The sequence below is a fragment of the Netta rufina genome, assembly GCF_964035555.1.
Source record: "Netta rufina genome assembly, chromosome: 11".
Lineage (NCBI taxonomy): Eukaryota > Metazoa > Chordata > Aves > Anseriformes > Anatidae > Netta > Netta rufina.
In genome coordinates this window covers 20,275,981-20,298,782 of record NC_140134.1, presented here as the reverse complement: position 1 = coordinate 20,298,782, position 22,802 = coordinate 20,275,981, and the positions used below count along the sequence as shown (strand labels likewise).

Sequence of the window (22,802 nt, the reverse complement as noted above, 5' to 3'; positions counted from 1 at the left end):
GCTTCCAAACTGCAGCAAGAGCCATGGAACAATTTCTGTCTCCTGCCATGTTGTGTGCTGTGGACAGATTCCAGTTTCCACCTCTGCTTGGCCCAGTGCCAGAGGAACACTTGGCTGCTTGCACTCATTCTAGGTTTTTTACACTATTCCTTACTGTTATCCAAGAGATTTGGAGAAATAAAGGTTGTTAAGATTCAATGCAAAATACTAATGCTTAACACTGCCAAATTCTTCAAGACTAAGCTTTCGTTCCTGCTCTCATCAAGTGGTTTGAAAGCAGATGTTAGTGGGTTTGCCTTCTGGGATCCTCTCAAAAGCCCCAGGCTCTCCTGCCCATCCATTAAGAGATCCTTTTCCAGAGGAACTGTTTGTATTTTTTAATTTCAGTCTGTTGGTGGCATGGAGAAGTGCCTTAACATATGCTACCTTCCTATGGCCTTGAAATGTTATATTGGCCTTGAAAGGTACATTCAGAACAGAAAGGGAAGAATTATACAAATAATTCACGTTTCTAACTATATTTCCTGTTCCTTGTTTTAACAACTTGACCATTAATTGCCTCAAATTTTTCAACTTCAGTGCAGCTAGCATTTAGTTCACTGGATAGACTGGATGGATAGGTGGTTGGATGGACGACAGACGAATTTCCTAGCTATAGTCATATGTCAGGGTACATAGTTTAAACACGGTGAAAGTTTATAGGATGTTCCTAACTCACACATACACGTACTACTTCTACCTTGTGAGCTGCAATATATGTAGTGTGTAATTCTGATGAATTTAATGGAATAGTTCACAGTTACCAGAATATAAAAATAGTAATAATAATAAAAATGTAGGACTATTTAGTGATATCAGCTGCAGATCTTAAAGATCTGCAAAGGAGAAAAGGTATCATTTTACAGTTGGAAAAGATGAAATACAGAAGGGATCATTTATATGGCCAAGATTCACTGGCAGAATCAGGAAGAGAACAGCTGCTTTATGAATTTTGGTTAAGCATCTAAATTGCAGACATCTTCAAGTTAACAGTGTATAAGGGCATCTTAATTGTCAGACGGGAGTTTGTGATTCAGGTCTCTGCATTGTTCCTATCCGAGACATCTCTCCCATGTCCCCAGGCTGGACACAGCCTGCAACCTCATTACCTGTGGAGCTAGCTGCGTAGCTTTGAGATCTTTTTGCATGTTGTGGGTACCATAACTCTGCAATTTAAAGTGTTTAAAGAGTTTAACGCACTCTGTAAGACAGCAAAAGACATGTATTGCAAAGCACTGAAGAAATACAAGTGCTTGGCCTAGGAGAAGAAGAAAGGTCTGATATGCTCAGGTTAATGATAAACCCAGTCTTGCTTCTAGGGGCAGATTACTTGGATGCAGGGACCCACATCTGCATGGGGCTTTTCCTAGCTCAAAGCCTTACGAAGGAGTAGAAGGCAGCTTGGTAGGGGGGCAGTGCACAGAACATGGTCTCAACCTTTTATCGGGCCTTGCTGTGGATTTTATGCCCCTTTCTCTCACAGACTTCTGCAAAACCTACTTGGTTCTAGCTGGTTTTAGTTCTTAATAAATAGCCTACATCCCATGCAAAAAAGCTGTCTGTTTTGATGAAGGAGCCAACCTGGGAGTAGAAATTCTTACTGAGTGTAGTATTTTCAATTGAATTGTCATAGACTGATTCAAACTGCCATGAGCATACATTATGTTTGAAAGATTTAATTTAGCCAATGGATGCAGTTCTCATGCAAGCGCATGGCATGTGTGGTGGTAGTGAAAACAAAGAAACAAAAAATCCGCTGTAAAATGTGTCTTTAATGCTTAGCTTTCTGCTCCTATTAAGTAATGATTAATAGACTCAGAGGGGAAAAAAACGAGCTTTTATTATTTTCATCTAAATGTTAAGAGGTGCTGTGTGAACGACCATAATTTCAGGGACTGCTTTGTCAGAAGAATTTCATGGATAGTAGTTTGTTAAGCTGATGAATTGTTTTAATTACTCAGTCAAACGCTATTTATGATGAAACACATGACACTCACAAAATTTGATCATTCTTAGTCACAACAGTATGTGACTAACCTCTCCTACCAGTAATTGCCAGAAACATACTTGGAAATTTCATTTTATGAGGCTACCTTGAAAATTAACATATAGGATATTAATTTTATAGGTGTAAAGAAATCTATTCAGTCATGTCCTCAATATTAAACCGTAGCAATAAATAACCATAAAGGAAAATGAATAGATTCTATGAAGCAAAGAGAAGAGGAGGCTGAGGGGAGGCCTCATGGCAGCCTGCAGCTCCCTCACGAGGGGAGCGGAGGGGCAGGCGCTGAGCTCTGCTCTCTGGGGACAGTGACAGGACCCAAGGGAATCACTCCTAGCCTTGAACATCTTTAACTGGCTGTGTAACACCTAAATGGTATGGCACATACAAGGCTTAATCCTTGGGTGGTTTATGTCAACAACTCGGGTCACATTCATCTGAGAACAGAAAAGAAATTATATTTTTAAATAAAACGGGTGGAAAATTACCAGTTCTGTCAGAGTTCCCAGATGTTTGCAAGTGACACCCCAGTATGGTATTAGGTACCATATTCCCTATACATGTCCTGACTTACATGGTTGCTTATGTTCGTCATCCCAGACAGTTCTCAGCTTTGTTTTGTTCTTAGTGTGACTTTTGCTGGCATTGCATTTGAAATGTTTAACTGAGATATTCCTGCAGTTAATGGACAGTATTTTTCTTTCGCGTCCGCATCTCATTAACATCTGTCTGTCTTCATTAGCTGCCATCCATTGTCTGGAGAATGTAGCTGCAAAGCTGGCTGGGCTGGACTCTACTGCAATGAAACCTGTCCCCCTGGATACTACGGCGAAGGCTGCCAGCTGACCTGCTCGTGCCAGAACGGTGCAGATTGCGACAGCATCACAGGAAAGTGTACGTGTGCACCAGGATACATGGTAAGTGAGAGCTGGGAACAATGGAGCATTTCATAAGGTGCCTGCTAAAAAAGTCAAGAGGACTTTAATCTCATTTCAAATAACATTTGCATAAAAGCGGCCAGATGCAGGTCATTTTTCCCCATTTTACTGTAAGTCCACAGAATTCTCCTTTGAACGGTGTCAACCTATTACTTCTGCTTACTTACTTAACATCAGTATTGTAAGTTTGTGACTGTTGTAAGTATAAAGACTTGGTTCCCTGTCTTACATTCTAAGTCAAGACATAACAAAAAAGATGTCAGATTATTGTCTGCCTGGAAGAGCAGAAAAAGAATTCTCTTGGCCTTTCAGCATGTTCGTTGTCAGTCACACTGTGTTTTTAATAGATGAAGATTTTTTTTAATGTTACAAATGATAGAGCAATTTATGTCTTTTCTGAGTATATTGGCAGGTGTCTTTTACCTGAGCATCAGAAAGATCCTCAGACATTCTGAGGTAAACAAGCTTTATATTTTATAGACGAAATATAAAATGGCTGAAGAAATCAGCCACGGTGAAACAGAAAGAAAGCAGATCATGAGCTGATAGAACAAACAAGAGTTTCCACTGATAGTTAGCAGTCAACTACAATGAGCATCCTCCTAAATGTGTTTTACCCTCTTGTTTAAAGTTAGCTTCAAAATGAAATGAATACATACCTTGAAATGCTAGAGGTCTGATCTTTGACTATGTTGTAGCTCTTCTGCTTTGCTGTTATGACACACAGCAAACATCATACCAGGTAGCTTTAGAACCAACAGAAGGGGTATGGCATGTCCGATCTAGATACCGTCAGTGCCTACTGCAGTGCTTTGGGTTTTCTTGGAAAAAGGTTGCTGTATATTAGGTATGTGCTACTGTCATCTATATGGGAAGGATGTGCAATTGTGTGACAAGATCACATGTGGAGCCGTATATGAAATTAGTGGGATGCTAAATCCTGTTTAGCCTCCCTCCATTCTAAGTCTACCCCTCAGTTGATCACCAACTGCCATCTCCTGAACAGCAGAAGTGGGGTTATGGTTTTGAGTCACTTTTGTTCTCTGCTTCATGTCAAAAGCTGAACCTGAAAACTGGAGCTTCCATGTAATTTCCAGGAGTTCTCTCAGTGCTGGGTATACACAGATTTATTTAGACATGAGATGTAGGAGTGGCAAAAGCATGCAGGACAGCAGTACTTAGAGATGTTTTTTAAAAAAAGAAAAGAACTTTGAGGTTTGATTCCTCACTCATTTACACTAATAGAAAACAAGAATTTATCTTGTCTGTACACCAGTGATACACAAGTATTAATATAAAGTAGAGAAAAAGATGAAGACAGCAGCATATAAGTAACAAATGCAAAACAAAAAGATACTAAGACCCTCTTTCTTATAAAGAATGCTGTTCAAGTTTGCAGCACGAGAATATTTTGGGACCCTTTACAGTACACATGTAAAAAACCTCATCATTTGTCCAATATATATAGCTCCAAGACAGTGTTATTGCAGCTGTGAAGCCTGGGAAGATCCTATTGCATTGCTTCAAAATAATATTTAATCTCATAATAAAGAGCTTTCTTGCACTGACATTTAAACAGCTTGGTTATTGAGGATAGCTCTATAATCAGTGAAGCATATTTAGGCATTAGTATCATTGCTCTCTCATAATATACTATAATCTCTGGCAATTAGTCCATGAGGGGAAGTAAAGCCTTTAAATTGCTAATTTATTGCCTCTGAAGCGTATTTGTCATTTGTATGCATGCCAGATGACTTGAGTTGCAATAGTTCTTTTAAATGCTGGAGAACACAGGCTGTGAAGAAAACTTGACAGAAACCTTTCCTTCCCACCCCAGAACAGTGGTGTCCTGCAGAGCCGCTCTAGCCATACGCTCCATCACCTGGGCAGCGAAAAGGCATCAGCACTGCTCCCCGACACAGGCTGCAGGTTGTGGGAGAGATGCCATGGGGCCAGGACCCTCTCAAGGCTTGCAGTGGCTTTTCTCAGTGACATGCTCAAGACCAGGCTTTGCCTTCAGGAGCGCTGCCTGCGGTAGAGTTTTGCCCTTGAATTCAGGCAGCCCACAAGCAATGCAGTGTCTGTTCCTGAATGCAGGATGTCTCTTTTGGCAGCACGGACAGTAGAGAGATGTTAATATAGAACTGGGCAGAGGTAATTATTCAGAAAAGCCATAAATGAATCCCTCTTGCTTTTTCTAGCATGAAGCTTGGCTGATGCAGCTCTGAGGTCAGAAATTTTGACATGTGGTTGGGAAGAATGAAAGTGGGATCAACATTTTACACTTCATGGAAACATAGAAACTTATATAGCAGAGCAGGGTAAAGGGTTTCTAGGTGAGGGGAATGTAAGAGGGCATAATGGCATGTGGGACACAATTACAAAGGCAGAGGTTGGACCCATAGGATGCTTAAGGGTACTGGCCAGCTAGAAAACATAGTGACCAAGAAATCACAGTCTCTTCCTGACAAAGCACTCCTCCAGACCACTTGTCTTGCACAGATGGCTTGTCTTTTAACTGTGCCCTGCCTCGGCTGTGTCAGGGCAGCTGGGCTGGGTTTCAGAATGAATCATCTGCTATCACAGCCAAAACAGGGACATTTTGTTGGGATGCAGAACAAGCCATTAAAAACACAAAGCATCTGGTCACCTTTATTAAACGTATTAAGTGGAAAGGCAGCCATCCCATAGGTTGAAATGTCCGTGTGCAGAGCTCTTAATTTTTTGGAAGCTAAGCAGATTCAAGTGTTAAAATAAAAAGGTACATTGTAGCTCAGAAAATAATACATTATTTATTAGCTTTGACATTTCCAAAAATTCAAATGCCAATGCTAAATATTGGTGAGTTTGCAGTTTTGGATAGAATTTCAAAGCCTTTTATATCATCTTTATTTTAGATGAATATATTGGGTCAGACTCAACAACCAGATTTACACATACCTGACTCTAAAAACAAATTACACTGGTGTAAGGATGTTATTGGGTATCAGTACAGGTTGCATGTATGAGGTTTTGATACAACTGTGTTCACACTGGGATATTGCACTATTTTAACCGTGGGATGAGGGCACTGTACTATTTTAACTGCAGATGCTGTGTGTAGATTTGTCTGAAGAGGTGGCTGAGAAATCGGAGTGACCCACTATTATACCCACAACAGCTCGGTTCTTGGAGACAGCCTACAGGACGATAAAAGCAGAATAACAGGAGCAGAGGGGACACAACAAGGTCTTACTCCCCAAAATCACAGAGCAGGTCTAGAGCTCCTCAATAGGAGCAGGTCTAGAGTCCCCACTGCAGGCCTCTTGTAACCCCTGTGCTTACTGCATCTCACTTTTGAAGGAGGGTTAAGGGGTTGTATCCATTACTTAAAATGACTGCAGGGAACCATCATTATAAGTATGCCAATAGGGCCAGGAGGGCACTTCCCCGAAGCTGGTAGTTTTCAAATATTTGAGAATTGCCCCATAGTACTCATATGATGAATTGCCAGTGATGTTTTTCTGAAGAATGGCTTTGAAAAGCCAGTCTGCTGCCATTTCATTCGTGGCAAGAAGGAATCTGATAAAAGCACACAGGGACTACGCAAAGATTACCCTTAAAAAGTAGACAGGGAGATTCTCAACTAGTAGAAATTGGATCCTTACTCCCACACACAAATATTCACTCCTTACAAAAAATTATTTGGATTCAATTACGGGGGTGATGAGAAGGGTTATACTAACTTGCACCTCCCCCTCCTTCCAAATTCTGCTTTCAGATGCTCTCTTACAAGCCCACTGAAGTCTTTTTTTGCTATAGGGATGTAAAAGAAATCAGGATTTGCCCTGTCCTCTCTTCTTTGTTTTTGGTTCATTGAATTTTATTCCTGTAATTCAATAAATGTGTTGAAGAAGGCCAGAGAATATGAATTAAATATGACAGGAGACCACAGGAATCCTGACCTTCTGTCTCACAAGGAAATCTTGAAACCAACCCCCTGCACATACCTATCAGCTTTCTAGCCACTGAAATCGTTACAGATGCTATTGAAATACAACTCACTTCACCTTCTCCATTGCACAGCTAATTGCAACTTTCTTGAAAACAGTAGCTACCTAGACACCTCATCCTGTGATATGCCTTTGTTTCTTTATGGATGCTTTGTTTTCTTCCTTTGAAAAATGTGTTCAACTTCAAATGCTTTCATTCTGTCTATTGTGGCAAGGAGATAGGTAGTTAAAACATTTCTCTGCCCAAGACACTGAGAAAACTTTAACACTTATCTGTGGAATGTGCGGTCAGCCTTTACTTCGACGGACACTTAGGTCTATATTTCACATCTAGATGACAGAACTTATATTACTTTAAAGAGTTCATCTATTTATGCTGCTATTTTTTGAAGACCTGTCTGCTTTTATTGAACCCTGCATGCTGGCAAGCAAAGCTAGCACTTCATCACCAAAATGAAAGAATTCGTTTTGACATTTTTCTATTCCTTGACTATATTGGTAGATCCCATACAAGCTGATCCCTGAATTATACAGTACAGGAAAAGATGGAAACAACAGGAGAGATGAACTCTTACTACAAGATTTTTCAGCTTTTGAGATGTCGCTTGGATTCCCTAAAACTTTCCAAGATGGATTTCAATTCTGTACATCTGTAGTCATTTGCATCTTTTGTTGACACATGCATCAAAATTGCCTTTCAAATATATCCTCATGTAAGTGCTCGTGTATATAAATCCTCACTGAGCTCAGCGTGAATCTGTGCACTTAAGGATAGTGCACAGATGCCTTCCTCTGGGTCTATACATCCATAAGTTTGTCTAGTTTGGCAGAGTTTCTTTATATAATGTTTTCTCTACTGCAGGAGTACAAATTGCTTCCAACATACATGCCAGCATATTGGACTAAAAGTCAGCACCCGTAACACACATAAACAATTGCTCAAGCACTTAGGAAAAATAAGTAAATATTATATTGCTATAAAACTGCGCAAATGCGTGGCAAATGTATAACAAATTTTGTAACAGATAATCTCTCAGTACAAATGCACGCAGTCTCAGGCCAGTCTTAGTCTGCCCCATGCCTACCCAGTGAGTAAAATGACCAATTTATCCTGCTATGAAATGAGGAAAACCATAATTTTGTTTTACCTATCATAGAGGTCATAGAGAAGTTACAGATCCAGTCTGCTGAGTATTCCAGCCATGACTGGCTTCCTTCTGGCACATGCAATAGCTCTCGGTCCCCAAAGAAAACATACAGGAGAGAAAAAACAATCTTTCCATCTATATTAAAAAAAAAAAAAAAAAAAAAGCCTGCTCTCCTGTCCTACACCTTTAAAATTCTCTGTGTTGTCTAAAAGAAGAAAAAAAATAATAAAGAAGTAACTAGAAAGGAGCACCTTATCTTATCTTCAGTTGAATTTTCCCTGAAGGTCCACAATCCCAGGTAGGTCTGGAGGAATTTAAAGAATCAATGGCTGTAGGTGTTTTCTAAACACTCAAGGTGATAAATACAACTTTATCAGAATATTCCCTCTCTTCTACATATTTGCTTTCATCTTTATTCTAAATGTATCATCCTTCACCAGTTCAGAAGGAAGAAGGAAAAAAAGAATGAGACTTTTCTCTTATAAGCCCCTGTTTCAGTAGTGAAGTTATTTTATAAATTTCATAAAATTCTTAATATAAAAAATGAACCGAAGGTTGGAGATAGTGGATCTGTTTTGGGGGCTTTAACTCATTTAAATGATCTGTTTCTCTTTGAGATAATTCCAAAAGTACTTCAGTGGAAGCTCATCTCTGAGCAACAGGGCACCTCATCAAAAGGTTTAAAAAGAAAAGACGAGGGGAAAAATCTTCAATAGAGCCTGTGTCCTTTTATCCTTGATTTACTGAGCGTATCAGTTACCCCCCTTTGTTAAGAACTCTTTTCATTTATAGGTATAGAATAAATTCAGCCATTTTATCAAGATGTTCTTGTTACCAATCACCAGTATAAATTTTACTTGCTGTAGGAGGGGAAAAGGTTTTCTGGCACAGCAGTTGTCCAATTAACTGGAGTATTACAGGCAACAAAAATAGTTTCCCAAGTCTCATTTCATGAATTACCTAGATGCACAAGTAAGATGCAATTTCTTCTCACTGCTTTCCTATTTTATTCATGATGCGATGTCTCAAAGCCAATGTGAATGGCTAGCAGTAGTGGCAGCAGGTATGGAAACAGGCATCCATACTGTGCAGATGGGTTTGAGCATGGATTGCAGCTTGGAGTGAATTTATTATTAATTAATAGTAAAAACAAGTTTTCGTATAGGTAGTAGAACTAAAAAAGCCTTGTTTTCCACAGATCTATATCCTGGGCTCCCTGGCCTTTCCTACCTCACTGCAGTACCCCGGTCTCTCTGTCAGGTCCCCTCTGACATTTTAGCTAGCAAAGAGCGCTCAGATGGGCTCACGCACATCAAATTTTCATAATCCCCTCCCTACATAATGAGGTTAAAGGTACCAAGCATCACACTCCCTAAGAAGGATTAGGAGTTGCCTGAACAAAGACTGCATATTAAGGCATGACGTGGAAGGAATTGATTCCTGTGTTCTCACCTTTTGAACTCTTTCCCATTTATTGGCTTTACCTTTGTTTCTCCTCAGTTATTCAGGAGTTCACAGTGGGCTTCATTTTAAGAAGCTTTGACTGGTTCCTCAGCCACCCCTGAAGTACAGAGACACGGCAGGAAAGGCAAAACCAACTCGGGAGGACCATCCCTGGTGACACAAGGAACAATGCCAGAGGGAAAGTCACTGCTGGGGTACAGAGAGGGAGGTTTGATGCAGCTGCAGAAACAGCAAAAAGAGCTGCTAGTTTTGAAGTGTTCTGAACAGTTTTGAGAAGATCGTTTTGTCAAAGTCAGCAAGAAGGAAATGCAGTCTCTTTGATAACGTGTGTGAGTTTTAAGTCTGAGCATAGCGTGAAATTATTTTTAAACATGGAAGATGTAATTGTGCTCTGGAAAACCATGATAGGTCAAATTAAAAATGGTATTTACATGGCGCTTGAAAAGTGGCTAAAGACAAAAGTGCTATTAACTGTGAAACAGTCACAATAACACAGCCAAGTCCTCGGTACTACCTGTGGTTGTCTTCAAGAACTTCTCTCCTAGTTCTCATTTTTAAGGTATCCATTGTCCTTAGAATGCGCATTTTCCTGGTGGCTTCTAGATGGAGTCTGAAAGCTCAACTGCTAATTTTTTAAGCTTAGAAACAACTTTACAAGTGGATTTGGAACAAGTAGCAGATCTAAAGCATACCATAAAAAAACAGTTCTGCTCCATACAACCTAATTAAGGGTGAGCTGGAAATTTTTTCTTGAAATGAAGGAACTCTCAGTATCTAGTTGTATGGAAGTTTTATCTGTTAGCTGGGTTGGATGCTTAAAGGTCTTAGTGTAAATAAGAACATCACGTGCCCTGTGTTTTGGTTGATTCCATATGTACATAGCGCTGGTCAGGAATCACTTGTACCTATCAGGAGTTTTGCATATTCATAGACCAGAAGAAAAACAGATCTTGATCTCTCTTTTCATTGATGATCTCTGGATTTTCCTACCGTCTCTCTATACGTACAGAAGTATATATTTATGTGCATAAAATGGACATACTTTTGTTTTTTTTAGGCCATTGGGACTAACAACAGACTCCAGAGCTTTGCATCTCTAGGCTAGTAGTTCTGATCCAGGCCAGGTCAGTACAGACTGGAAACTATCTTCTCTTGGCTGTGCAGTAGCCTGCACAAAATGACTTTGGTCTCGATCCAGCTCCCTGTGGATGAGTATGCACATCACAAACCCCTTTTCTATCAGCAGTGACTGGCAGATTTGTTGGCAAACTGAGCCATTTACCATTTTACCTTCACAAACCACTGCTTCAGGTCAAGCTTGGCTGTGTGATCCATTTCAAAGTCCCCACGGGACTCTTCCTGGGGACAAACAGTGCAGGTACTTGGGGCTTTCAGAATGGCATCATAAGCACTGCATTCCAGTCAGATTGAGCATCTTTATTAACTGGCAGGTGCCTTTCCTGAAAGTTGATCCACTGAGATGGTCCTGCTGCATGTAGACTGGGAAACAATGAACAGCACCACAGAGCAATGGAACGGGATGCAGGCTAAAACCAGTATTACACTAATGACTCACAAATGGATTCTTCTGGCTCTGCTGTGTTACAGGAGAATATATCCTACATGCAGATCCCCATAGGGAAGATCATTATGGGGAGACCACCCGTGTATTCCCAGGCTTTCAGACTAAGCTGCTCCCCTATTGATTTTTATATCAATGAACCAGGTGCTTGCTGCCTATTAGGCTTGTTGGCATTCTCCCCCCAGAGCTCCTATTGACCAATTAGACATTTCTGCTGGAGTACTGGCGGCCACAGCATTTAGGAGCCTGACAGCGGTCGTGTCACCACCTGGCTGCATGAGCCGTAATGAAGGGGCTTCTCTCACTTCAGGGCATTTGTTGTTGGCTGAACTATTGTACCGGAGTATTTAACAAGGTCACTGGATGCACAAGACACAGTGGGTCTCCCTCAGTTGTGGAAACTGCATCCTTTTCTTTGAAATCAATGGATTTTTTCGAGATCATTTTATCAAGTAGTTCTGTTTCATTTTGCTGGCTCTCTCTCTTGGCAATGTACAAGCTCCAGAAATTGTCTGTGACAGCTCAAATTCTACTTTGTCAGCCCAAGTTTACCTGAACATAACTGCTAGCTTCAGTAGGATTGTCCCAGGTATACAAGAGTGAAATTTGTCTCAGTGACTGCCTCTACTAATGAGAACTGATTCAGTTACACACAGTGCCTATAATTTGATAAGAACTGTGAGCAGTCCCAAATCTCTTCCTCTTTCTTCTTATATTTACTTTTACTTCTGGGCTCTGCTGCACTTTTATGTACCTGAATAACTCCAAAGTTTTCCTAAGTGGGTCCAAAGGAACCAGCTTCATATAGAAACCCTGAATGCCTCTGTCTTTGTTACTAGTTGACATATTTCCTGTATTTTATCCTTAATTGGCAATGTGGCTGTGTCAAATTGCATTTCCGTTTCTGTAGCCTCATTCAGTATCACTGGAGCTCAATATCCTGTTCAGACTGAGTCATTTGAACTGAAGCTTGCAGAGGAATAAACTGCTTGCCAATAGCAGTGTCTCTTTTCATCTATTAAGCTTCTAAATGTACATATCCTTATCCACACTATCTGTGGATCAATGCATAGAAGTGTTGGCAGCTGATTCTCTTGGTGGTTCAAATTGCAAACAGACTTTATTACAGTCACCCAAGTCACTGGTTAATTCCTTATTTTATTTTCTAACTATACTGCCAAAGGATGAGGGAGGTTTTATCCTTTATGATCAGAACTGTGTAAGTGGAAAATCCTGCTGTGTTTCTTATGCCGAAGAGCAGCTGAACTTTTACCAGGTATTGGACTGTCTTGCTTTTGGTTTTTGGTTTTAGGAAATGTGTGAAAATTTGAAGAGAACATCTGTTATCTGCCTGTGAATGATTGCCAGGTTATTTACCAGCTTTTCAGAAGCTGCATCACAAACCCCATTAGCTTAAAGTTGACATGAAATGTTATTCATTTCATGCCATAAAGAATATTTTCCACCTATGTATGTAGATGGTTTCTTTTTTTTTGCTTTGATCCTTTCAAGTGTGGATCAGGCAGCCCAGAACTGATGTCAACGGCAGCTGTAAGCATCGTGAGCCCCCTGCCTGCATGTTTCCCATCCTCAGAGCTTCTGTGATTCAGTGCCCCTAGCAAGAGACTGGCTGAGGATACCTGCTGTGCACAGCACATTTAACTCCTCCTGGACTCAGTCCATCCACTCTGTGTGAACAAGAGGTCAGGCATGCACTGATGTGCTGAACTTGTTGTCAGCTTCTGCTACAGAAAGATGCAGGTCTCAGCTAGTGACCACGGTGTGCATGCTAGGGAAGTTTGGATTTGACACCGCACTTGGACATTATCCTTAACTGGAGAGCACAGCTGCAGAAGGATGCTAAAAGAAAGTTTGCCAACAGTGTAAAATTATTGGTATAATCAAATATAAAGCCAATGGCATATATGCAGAAAGGTTTTGTGGTACGGAATGACTGGGTAAGGTGAAAGTTGGTGCTCAGAAATGCAAAGTAATATACAAGGAGAAAGTAATGTTAAGTAAACACACAAAAGGTGAATTCTAATTTAATTCCTACCATTCAGGGACAGAGATCAGGCAATCACAGTGGGTAGTTTTCTGAAATACGCAAATGAGTGCTCATCTCCAGTCAAAAAAACAAACCAACCCAGAGCACCAGCTAGAGCAGTTAGAATGACCAGGAAAAGAACAAAACGGGATAGAAAAACAATTTTTTGTGCTATTGTATAAATCCATAATATATCTAAATCTTAAATTACTGCATGCAGTTTGGCTGATTGCTGCTTACGAAGGATATAATGGAAGTAGTGAATGGTGACAAAGATCATCTTTTATTTGGAATAGCTTCTATACAAAGAGTGACTCGATAAACTAGGACTCAGTTCAGAAAACAGATGGCTGAGGAGGGATGTGATAGAGATCTATGGAACTGAGGCTGGTGCATAGGACACGAACAAGGAATGATTATTTACTATTTCTAATAACACGGGAACAGGGGGCAACCAATTAAATGATTGCACAGCAGGTTTAAAGACAAAGATAGTGCTTTTCACAGAATGTGTAATTAAATTGTGAAATGGCTCCCATAAAATGAGAATAAGAGAGGGGGATGATTTTGCTTAGAAAAGGGGTCACCAAGGGTAGATATGTGAGAGGTCCCTTACATCATTGGAGAAGGGAAGAAGGAACGCATGTTTGCTATTTATCACAGTATAAGAAGTTTCCCAATTAAAAAACAGGCAGTGGATTGAAGCAAACAAATAAACATAATTTTTCTCCTTTGTAGTTATAATTAAACTGTGGATCTTCTTGCGAGAGGACGTCATAGAAGCTGAAAGTATAAATGATACCTTTTATTCCCTGTTTTTGCTAATGTCCTTTTTGCAGAGTTGTTCAGACTTGTCAGCCAGAGCCAAACTTATTAGTGCAAAAAAGTCAGAAGACCACAATCTTTTATAAGGCAGATCTTGGACTGTGCCACTCAGCTCGTGTGGACTGAGCAGGAACCATGTCCATTTCCCAGACAAGGACATTCCCATACACTAGCTGGGGCAGAATTAGCCAGCTGGGTTGCCTTCTTGTAGATACTTACTGAAGAGGACCAGATGAGCTTTTGCTCTGCACTAACAGGGCCTCTCCTAAACAGACAGGAAGACAGAAATTGGAGCATCCAGATCTGTTTCCTCTCTCTCTATCTCACATAGCTTGTAACTGTGCAGCTGCAGCTAGTGAAGAAGGGTGGTGGCTCTGAGGTCTCTGCATGCCTCCCAGGGTGGTTCTGGCACTGGTAGAGGCAACATCAGGTTAGTGTTGTTCCTTTTCTTTTACCGTAGTGATGACTGCAATTCAAATTTCTCCATCTAAAAAAGCAGAAGAAAGCAGGGCTTTTTTTGTCTTTACCAGTAATATTCAAGGGCTGGCTTCTGTCCCACAGTTTGGGCACAAGTAGCTTGTTGAGTACATCATGAAGAGCACATCTTGTGTCTACTTCTCAGGCATTTAAATGCTTTCCACCGACTTGAAATAATCCACATTATGTCTGGGTCATTTTACCTTTTGGGACATTTAATTGTGATATGGCCATGGTTTTTGGAGCACTGTAGAATAGCAGCTGCTGAAAGTTGATTATAGCAGCAGCAATGAGCCCTGCAGATATTTGACTTTCTCTGTTCTTTACTGTAAGGGTGGTGAGGCACTGGACCACGTTGTCCAGAGAAGTTGTGGATGCCCCATCCCTGGAAGTCTTTAAGGCCAGGCTGGCTGCGGCTTTGAGCAACTCGATCAAAGTGGGTGGCATCCCTGCCCATGGCAGGGGGTTGCCAACCCAAACCATTCAATGATTCTGTGATCCTATATAACTTCCCCAGAGTTAAATTTAAAATATTCTGAGAGTTTGCTCCATGCCTCACCTGAGTAAACCTAAAGTGGACCTATTCCAGATTTAAATTGCTTTACAAAAAAGGAACTTGGTTATCCATCTGGCCCCATGATGTGTATCAGTAACCCTCCTGATACAGACATGATTGACCTGCCTCGATAATACATCTTCCCAGTAACTAAATCTAAACCCAAGTATTAAAGATGTTTTCATTTCCACCTGAAATATCTGTTCCATAAACAATCTCCCCAGCTCAGCTGTGAACAGAATTAGGAGCTTGTTTTAGTATCCTGCCCTTACGCAGCCAGCTGCTGGGGCTGGCCAAGCTCTGCACACCCATCTGATTTAGCTGAACATTGGCCTCCACTGTGTTTTTTGAACTGTGTGTGGCTTTGTTGCTTGTACTCCATTACAGGCTGCCCGGGGGAGGCTGTCCTCTCAGGTACGATGCACTGTCTCACCAGGAGAAATGTCCCGAGGAAAAGATGTAGGAGTTGTTTTACCCAGTCTAAATCCAATCTCCTATTTTTGGAGAGGTCCCTCATGGATAAATGTGTTTTGTGATATTTTATTAGGTGAAAAGTGCTGACTGTATAAAAAAAATCTTGTTCAGAGGTTGATGATCATCTTTTTTACTCTCCATACTACTTTCCTTGTGAACACATTTAATTATATGAGGCTGTATTCATTGCCTTGCTGCCGTTAAAGTGCTCTGCAGTTAAGGTCTAAATACTAAACCAGGCAGATATTCAAGTGTTGTAAAGTTAGTCTAGATTTTTTGGCCAGCAACAGTGCTACACTGATTTACAGTGCGGGGGGTCTTGCCTGCTCTCGTATTGAAGTCTCTTTCTTTTTTTTAATGCCCATATTTAGATGGCTTGAACAGTAAGAATGGATTATTTTAATTGTAGATAACTGACTGATATTGGGCATATTTTTAGTGCAAACCAGAAAACTATTCCCTTGTGGTGAGGGGGGTTGTAGTGCTCACTGACAGAAATCCAACTCAAGCTTGCTGTTTAGTATGAAAAATCAATTTTTTTTAATGAAAGTTTTATTTGTATTTGTATTCACTTCATTTCATGGAGGCAAAAAAAAAAAACAACTACCACCACCTCACAAAGCTAGAATTTGCTGCCTTTATTCGTACAGAGTCCTGCTCCATTACAGCAGCTTTGTGCCACGACTGCCTTTGTGGGACCTTGTGCTCCCCTCTCAACCTGAGCAGCCCAACAAAGGCTTTGGCTACAGCCGGTAAAATGAAACCAGCGCTTTCTATTCAGAGCTGGTGGATTTGTGCATGTGCACATGTAAGCTCTCTGTGTATTTTATAACAAGATCAAAAATGCATTTTATTTCATTTATTTATTAAATAATATTGGATAAAGCATTTATAATACTTTGAAAGGTTATGTGATACAGCATTCAGGACTGTGAAGGGGTTGTGTCTTTGGGTGAGTCATGAGCTTGTGACTTAAGAAGTGACATAAAATGTCACTTTTTGAACATAAGAAAGCTCTTTCCTGTCCTTTCTACCTCACTCCATCTTCTTCCATACAAAGGGCGGAGGGAAAAGGAGACTGAATAAGGTCATCAGTGGTTTCATTGTGCCATTTTAGATGTGTATCAGACTCTAGCACAGCTACATCATACCATGTTACAAAATGGGTAAAGGAACATTTGTCAGTTCTTAGTAACACTGATTACCTGCAGACTGAAAGCCTGGCTTGTACAGGGCACAAGATCCGTCCCCAAACTTTTTTCTGCATTATATCATTAGCACCAATAATAGCATCTGCAGGGAGTAATTAGTAACACCCAGAGGGGAAAGGAATTCAGCCAGAGGACATCATTATGTCTGGGAAACTAAAGATGCTGTATCATAAGGTCATGAATAAATTGCTTGAGTTGAGGGTAGAGGAGATGACCAGAAAAAGTACAAAGTTTCCTACTGCTGCTAATACGCTTATGAAGAGCACGTTAATTTCCACCGGAACACCATTAGGGAAATTAGTTTGTTCTGCCAGTTTGTGCTGCTGGATACCATATGTTTACCTTGAGGGAATGTTTGTGGAGAACCACTTCGGGTTAATTGTAAATTTTACAATTAAATAAGTAAATATACAGAACTGTGTCTGTGATCTGCATCAGTGCCCAGACACCGTGTACCGGCACACTGGTGTGCCACATTCAGTGTGTACACATAAATATGTACTTTTACGTACTAAGTCCATACCAATCACCTTATCTGGACATGCAGACGTTAGCTACAAACAGCACTTGCACTTTTTCTTTCTGATCTGCTTATCGCTACATGCAAATGGCCCTGCACCATGCCCTTCTTCCCATTTCACGCCTGCACCGTGAGCACTCAGCTTGCCCTGCTGCTGCTGGCAGGTGCTGCACCTCCACTTCACCGGGCACAAAGAAAGGTGACGAGGGGGAGAGAGGGGAGATCAGACACCATGTTAAATATCTAAGGGCAGTTGGAGTCCCATTACAGATGACCAGAGGCTCAAACACGTTGCCTTTCACTGCAGTCAGCCCCCCCAGCAATCTGCGCAGGAACAGGGGACGTGCGGCACCTCAGCAGGTTCAACCTCCAGAACACTCGAACCAACCCGTCACCGAGGTCTTTATCATGCAAACTTGATGCCAACTTCAATAACGCTCCTGTTAGTCTTCTGCATTGCAGAGGCCTTGAAAAATTGATTTTCTGTTTTGCCACTGACTTCAGTGGAACCAGCCTTTAGCACTCCAAGGCAAATATATTCCTGTAGGTTGTAGTTACTTCTGAAATTCTTAATTGAATGTCCTTAAATAGTCAAACTTTCAGAGAGGCCAGGCATAGCTGCAGACTTTGCTGGGTGTTGGTGACCGCTGCTGGGTTATTAACTCCTCTTACAGTCTGGGATCGCATTTTTTTTCCTTTTAAAATGTATTTCAGTGATTTAAAGGCCTGATCCAAAACGTATAGGAGTAAATAAAAGTCTTTTTATTGAATGCAGAAAAAAGATTTTAAAGGAAGTTGGCCCTTGTTTACAGCAGGAATGTATTTTTAACAGAAACAAGCAATCTAATACTTACTGTTAGGGCAACATTAATCCAGGGAAAACACTTCGTGAAGTGGCCAGAGCTTGTTAACACAGTTAACACCTAAGGCAGCAGTGTGTCTTTAAGCTCTACTAATATTGTACAATAATAATTTTTGAGGAAGAAAATCTTCACCTCTGCCTGAACAGAAACAAGACGTATTATTGACTGCCATCCGGCAAGACGTATGCTCTGGCCCTCATGAGTCTATTAATATTTGATGCTGATGGATGCGAGCTGGCAGCCTGAGTTATTAATGGCGTTTGGTTCCTTGGGCCTCGCCCTCAATACATAGGGGAGAATTAACAATAACAGGAATCGTGTGCCGAAACCTCTCCTGATGCTAGAAGGGTCTGTCATTTAGTTTCAGCACCAATTTGTTAATATTTCTGAAGTAATTAAAGCTATGAAAGGTCATATAGGTGGTGGTAGCCACATTATTGGCACCATTCATTTTCATTTAAAGCTGAATTTTAGGGTCCCAGGGACCATAGAAGCCCACCTCGATCTTTGTAATGTTGGGGTAATCCTATCAGATGCAAATTTCAAACAAGAAAGGACTCACTCCTTTTAGCTTCTAAGCAGCTGTGCTGAGACATGGGAAACCCTGTCTTTGGTTGTACGGAGATGCCATCTTATGGATTTGGGCCCAGGAATGCACAGAAGAGGGCAGGAACATGCTGCTTTATGCGAGGAGCTGGACATTTACTGCAACTGGCCCTGATCCAACACCTAGTGAAGAGAGTTTTTTCCACAGATTAGGTTTAGAGTCAGACTTGACCCCTGAAATCAGGAGGTAATACAGGGAGTAGACGTCAGGGATATGTTTTGATAAAATGGGCACTCTAAGGGAAAATGTTGAAAGAAACGAAACACTTCTGAAAGTCTGTGGTGTCCATATGGATCACTCTGACATGGAAAATAGAGATGTAAAATACCAAGTTATTTATAGCTAGATTTCTTAATATAGCTTTAACATTTTCAGGGTTATATGTTTGATTGAATTAGCTACTCCTTCCTATCATGTATACCACATCCAGACATTTCACTATTCTCATTAACCTCCTGATCTTAATAGAAAAAAAAAAGAATAATCAACATAAGAAGCACAGCTGTTGATTAATTTTACTAAATAGGATAGAAATAAAAAGTACCATATTGCAAGATTGAAGATTCAATGCACAACATTTAAAATCGGTTTAATAGAATGTATAACTCATTAACAACTGGATAGACATACACTGCAGCATTATTCACTTGGGCAGGTGGTGAGAGGGAGGTGGAATTTACATATCTTTAACAGTACCTGAATGCATTTAATTTCATAGGTCACTCTCCCCAATCAAGTTCAAAATGTTAATAACGGGGTGTGCATTTATAATTAATAAAATCTTAGAGCCAGTGCTATAGTTCAAGTGCATTTTCCTCTTATGTAATTAAGAAGTTAAGGATATTTGGCAGTTGTCACTCTGAGAGTTCTGAAGGTCTCGCTTGTCAAACCCAGAGACAGAAATCTCATTAAGCCAGTTAGTTTCTCCGGTAAGGTTTGTTGCAAGGTAAGGGCACGTAAGGTGTACAGCCAGAATGACTAACCTGGGAGTCCACAAAACAGAGTCTATTGCAGTAAATGCCAAAACTCAAAGGAGTTTTGAGTGAGGAAGACACATCCTGATGCTTAGCTTGTATATGGCACCTTTTCTTTGACGTACCCAAATTATTCTGCCTGTCTGACTGCCCTCTGTGCAGAGTGGGCGTAGAGAAAAGGAGTGAATCTGCACCAGCTTGTCAGCACATGGCCAGGGCAAACCTTGCATCACGCGAGCCAACTCGCAGTCACGGAGCCAGCTGAAGAGCTGGAAATCCTGGTTCTCCTTCTGCCCGTGGCCCAGATGCTGTCTTAGTTCATCAGCTTCCCAAGGGAATATGTTAGCTCCACATCACTCTGTTCTTCTTTCCTTTTCAAAGGAATTTTCCTTTACTTCTAGATCACCAGTTCAAATCCAGGTAAGGTCAGTTGTCATAGAAATTACAGCAGTACCAGCACTCCTGCGCAGTACTTGAAATGAGTTGGGAGTTTCGTTCACACAAGATACAGCTTTCTAGGTGGCACTAATTGGCTGTCTAATTGTCACACACAGGAGAAAGGCAGACGATTGATTAGGCGTGGAGACTGAATGCCCCTCTGCCATCCCGCTCAGCTGTGGGATCCTGTAGCTCATTCTGTAGGCATGCTGGCAGGGTAATGAGGGGCAGCGTGCTTGGATTTGCTGGCTGTCAAGACAGCACCTTTTACAGCCAGGCCTTTTCAGAGGAACTTGTTTTACTCCACCAAGGTCAAAGATAGCATCTTTTGCAAACACTGCTTTCACTCAAAAGTCAGGGGCTTGTAGGATTTACTTCTGAGTGGTACCTATCTTAACCATTTCTCCCCCCTAAACCAAAGTTTTTACTATAAAATAGGAGGAGTCCTACTGGTGCTCGGCAGAACAACAGGCATATGGGGGTTTATGGTGCTCAAAATCTGGTCATATTTCCTTTTACTGTCTCAGTGTCTGATACTGTGATATACAGGCTCCTGGAGGTACTCGCCATGGCATAGGGAAGCTGACATTTTGTGCATTTATCTCCTGATAAATGGATGCTCCTATCACACAGTGAAGCGTCTCACCTGCAAAAATACATTTTGACCAATATCTTTTCCCTTGAGCTATGATATAGGTCACACTGTGCAATGTAGTTACTATTTAACTTTGGAGTAGGATAGCTTTCTCTGACATAGGATTAAATTATTACAGTTTGACTCACTGAAGAAGTAAATTTAGGAGCTAATTTGTGATGTGAAAGTCAAGACTACACATAGAAGAAAACGGAGTAAAAATACCGTGTATGTGCTAACATATGTCGACTAGACTGTGGGACTTACTGTATAGGCTTAAAGGGATTGTGTTCACATTTTATCTTTTATCTCCCTTATTGCATCAGATGAACAACATTAGTAAGGAAAAGTGTCTTACAGCCACACAAGCTAATCAGTGCATACAGTGTACCAACACTTACTGTTGAAGTATTGTATATTTCTGTAATATATAAGTATTTACCCTCCTCTTCCTAGCTTTCCCAACACCTAAAGGACAGCGTCAGGAAATAGGACAAAGACTGTCTGTTTCTGTGTTTTGCTCTTTGTGCCTCCTGTCTCTGTCGTACACATCACTCCTTGTTCAGCATTCTTCCCAAAGTCACCATCTCATGCAAATTAACTGAAAACAAATGCAGGTACCAGCTATGCATCAAGAAGGTCTAATGCACCTGTCATGCAGTTTGCCTCTCTGCCAGTCTGTGGAAGATGAGCACACAGGATATCCTTTAGCTTTTTAACAACCGTGTTCTTAGAATATATTTTCCAAGAAATGCAGAGCAATCTTTGCACAGTTTCAGACTGTATATTTTGTGATTAGTGTTTTGTAAGTGATGTTTTGCTTAATGATCTAACATCTGTTCTAGGAGGTTTGTTTTTGTAACTTACACACCTCCTGCTGAATGAACGCCAGAAACTTGTCCCTTCCCTCCAAGTCAATCAAAGCACTAATTGCATCATAATCACGGGAAGCAGCAGTGACTGCTCGAGAGCTGAAGACTCAGCAATCAACTCATAACACTCTGCTCACTGTTTTGAAGGAGAAAGCCTCCCTGTGCAGAGATGGGAATTTCCTGCAATTCAGATTTCTTTATCTGACTCTGTCTTTTTTTTTGGTTTGCAGGGAGATGACTGCACCATTACCTGCATGGAAGGAACCTATGGTACCAATTGCTCATCAGTTTGTAATTGCAAAAATGATGGCGCATGTTCCCCCGTGGACGGTCTATGCATTTGCAAAGAAGGTAAACAAAATTCAGATTTAACAGTCGTCTACAATTTGGCATCAAGGCTTCTCCCCTTTTAACGTGGCACAGCTGTGCAGTCAGTAACTCCACTATCTATTTGTGCCTGTTGGTAATTCAATGGTCTGCCCAAGTATCAAAACTCAACAGGGGCTTGACTGTATGTTTTGTCTCTGCCCTGAACAGGGGCCAGACTTAACCACTGTGCCGCAAGAATAGGCCATGGAACGAAGTGTGCTTGCAGAGCCACAGCTCCATTCTGAAAGAAGTATGAAACAAACCCCAAACTGGGCTTTTGGGGTGTGTGGTTTTTTTTCTTTTTCTTTTTTCTATCCCTTTAATGCCCCATTTCTCCAGGACTCAACAGCGCCATTTCTCCCTCCAATGACTGGAGTAACACAGCTGGGCAAAGGAGCAGAGGCAGCCTCCTGCTCAGCCTTCCTTTAGCCCATTGTGTTGTCAGTGGTGTGAGCCTGTCTTGTTGTCGTCCTCTGGTGACAACTTACACCGTGACAACTCAGCCATGTGCAGGTGTCCTCTGTCTCCTGAGTCAACATGGGGCTGGAGGATGTGGCTGTCCCTTGTCTGGAAAACAAGTCTTGCCTGCTCTGGAGATTCTCTACATGACTCACCTATTTTTGTCCTTCATATATGTCCAGAATTCCCGTATGTGCTTGGTAGTGAACATAACTCATGTACCCAGTAATCACTTGAGAAATCTTGTGCACTCCATAACATGATGTTTCTTATCTTCCCTGTGTAGTGGTGCCTTCCCCCAGAATACC

The 22,802-nt window shown here is 41.1% G+C and overlaps 1 protein-coding gene across 2 annotated transcripts in view; it reads left to right on the top strand.

Moving 5' to 3' along the window:
• The window catches only part of MEGF11 (multiple EGF like domains 11), a gene marked incomplete at its 3' end in the record, with an annotated part of 188,964 nt that overhangs the window by 114,360 nt on the left and 51,802 nt on the right, over positions 1-22,802 (top strand). For both annotated transcript variants that reach the window (XM_084293131.1, XM_084293132.1), the window contains exons 7-8: positions 2,787-2,961; positions 21,897-22,017. In XM_084293131.1, coding sequence (XP_084149257.1) covers positions 2,787-2,961; positions 21,897-22,017 — 296 coding nt within the window. The remainder of the gene's footprint in view (positions 1-2,786; positions 2,962-21,896; positions 22,018-22,802) is intronic.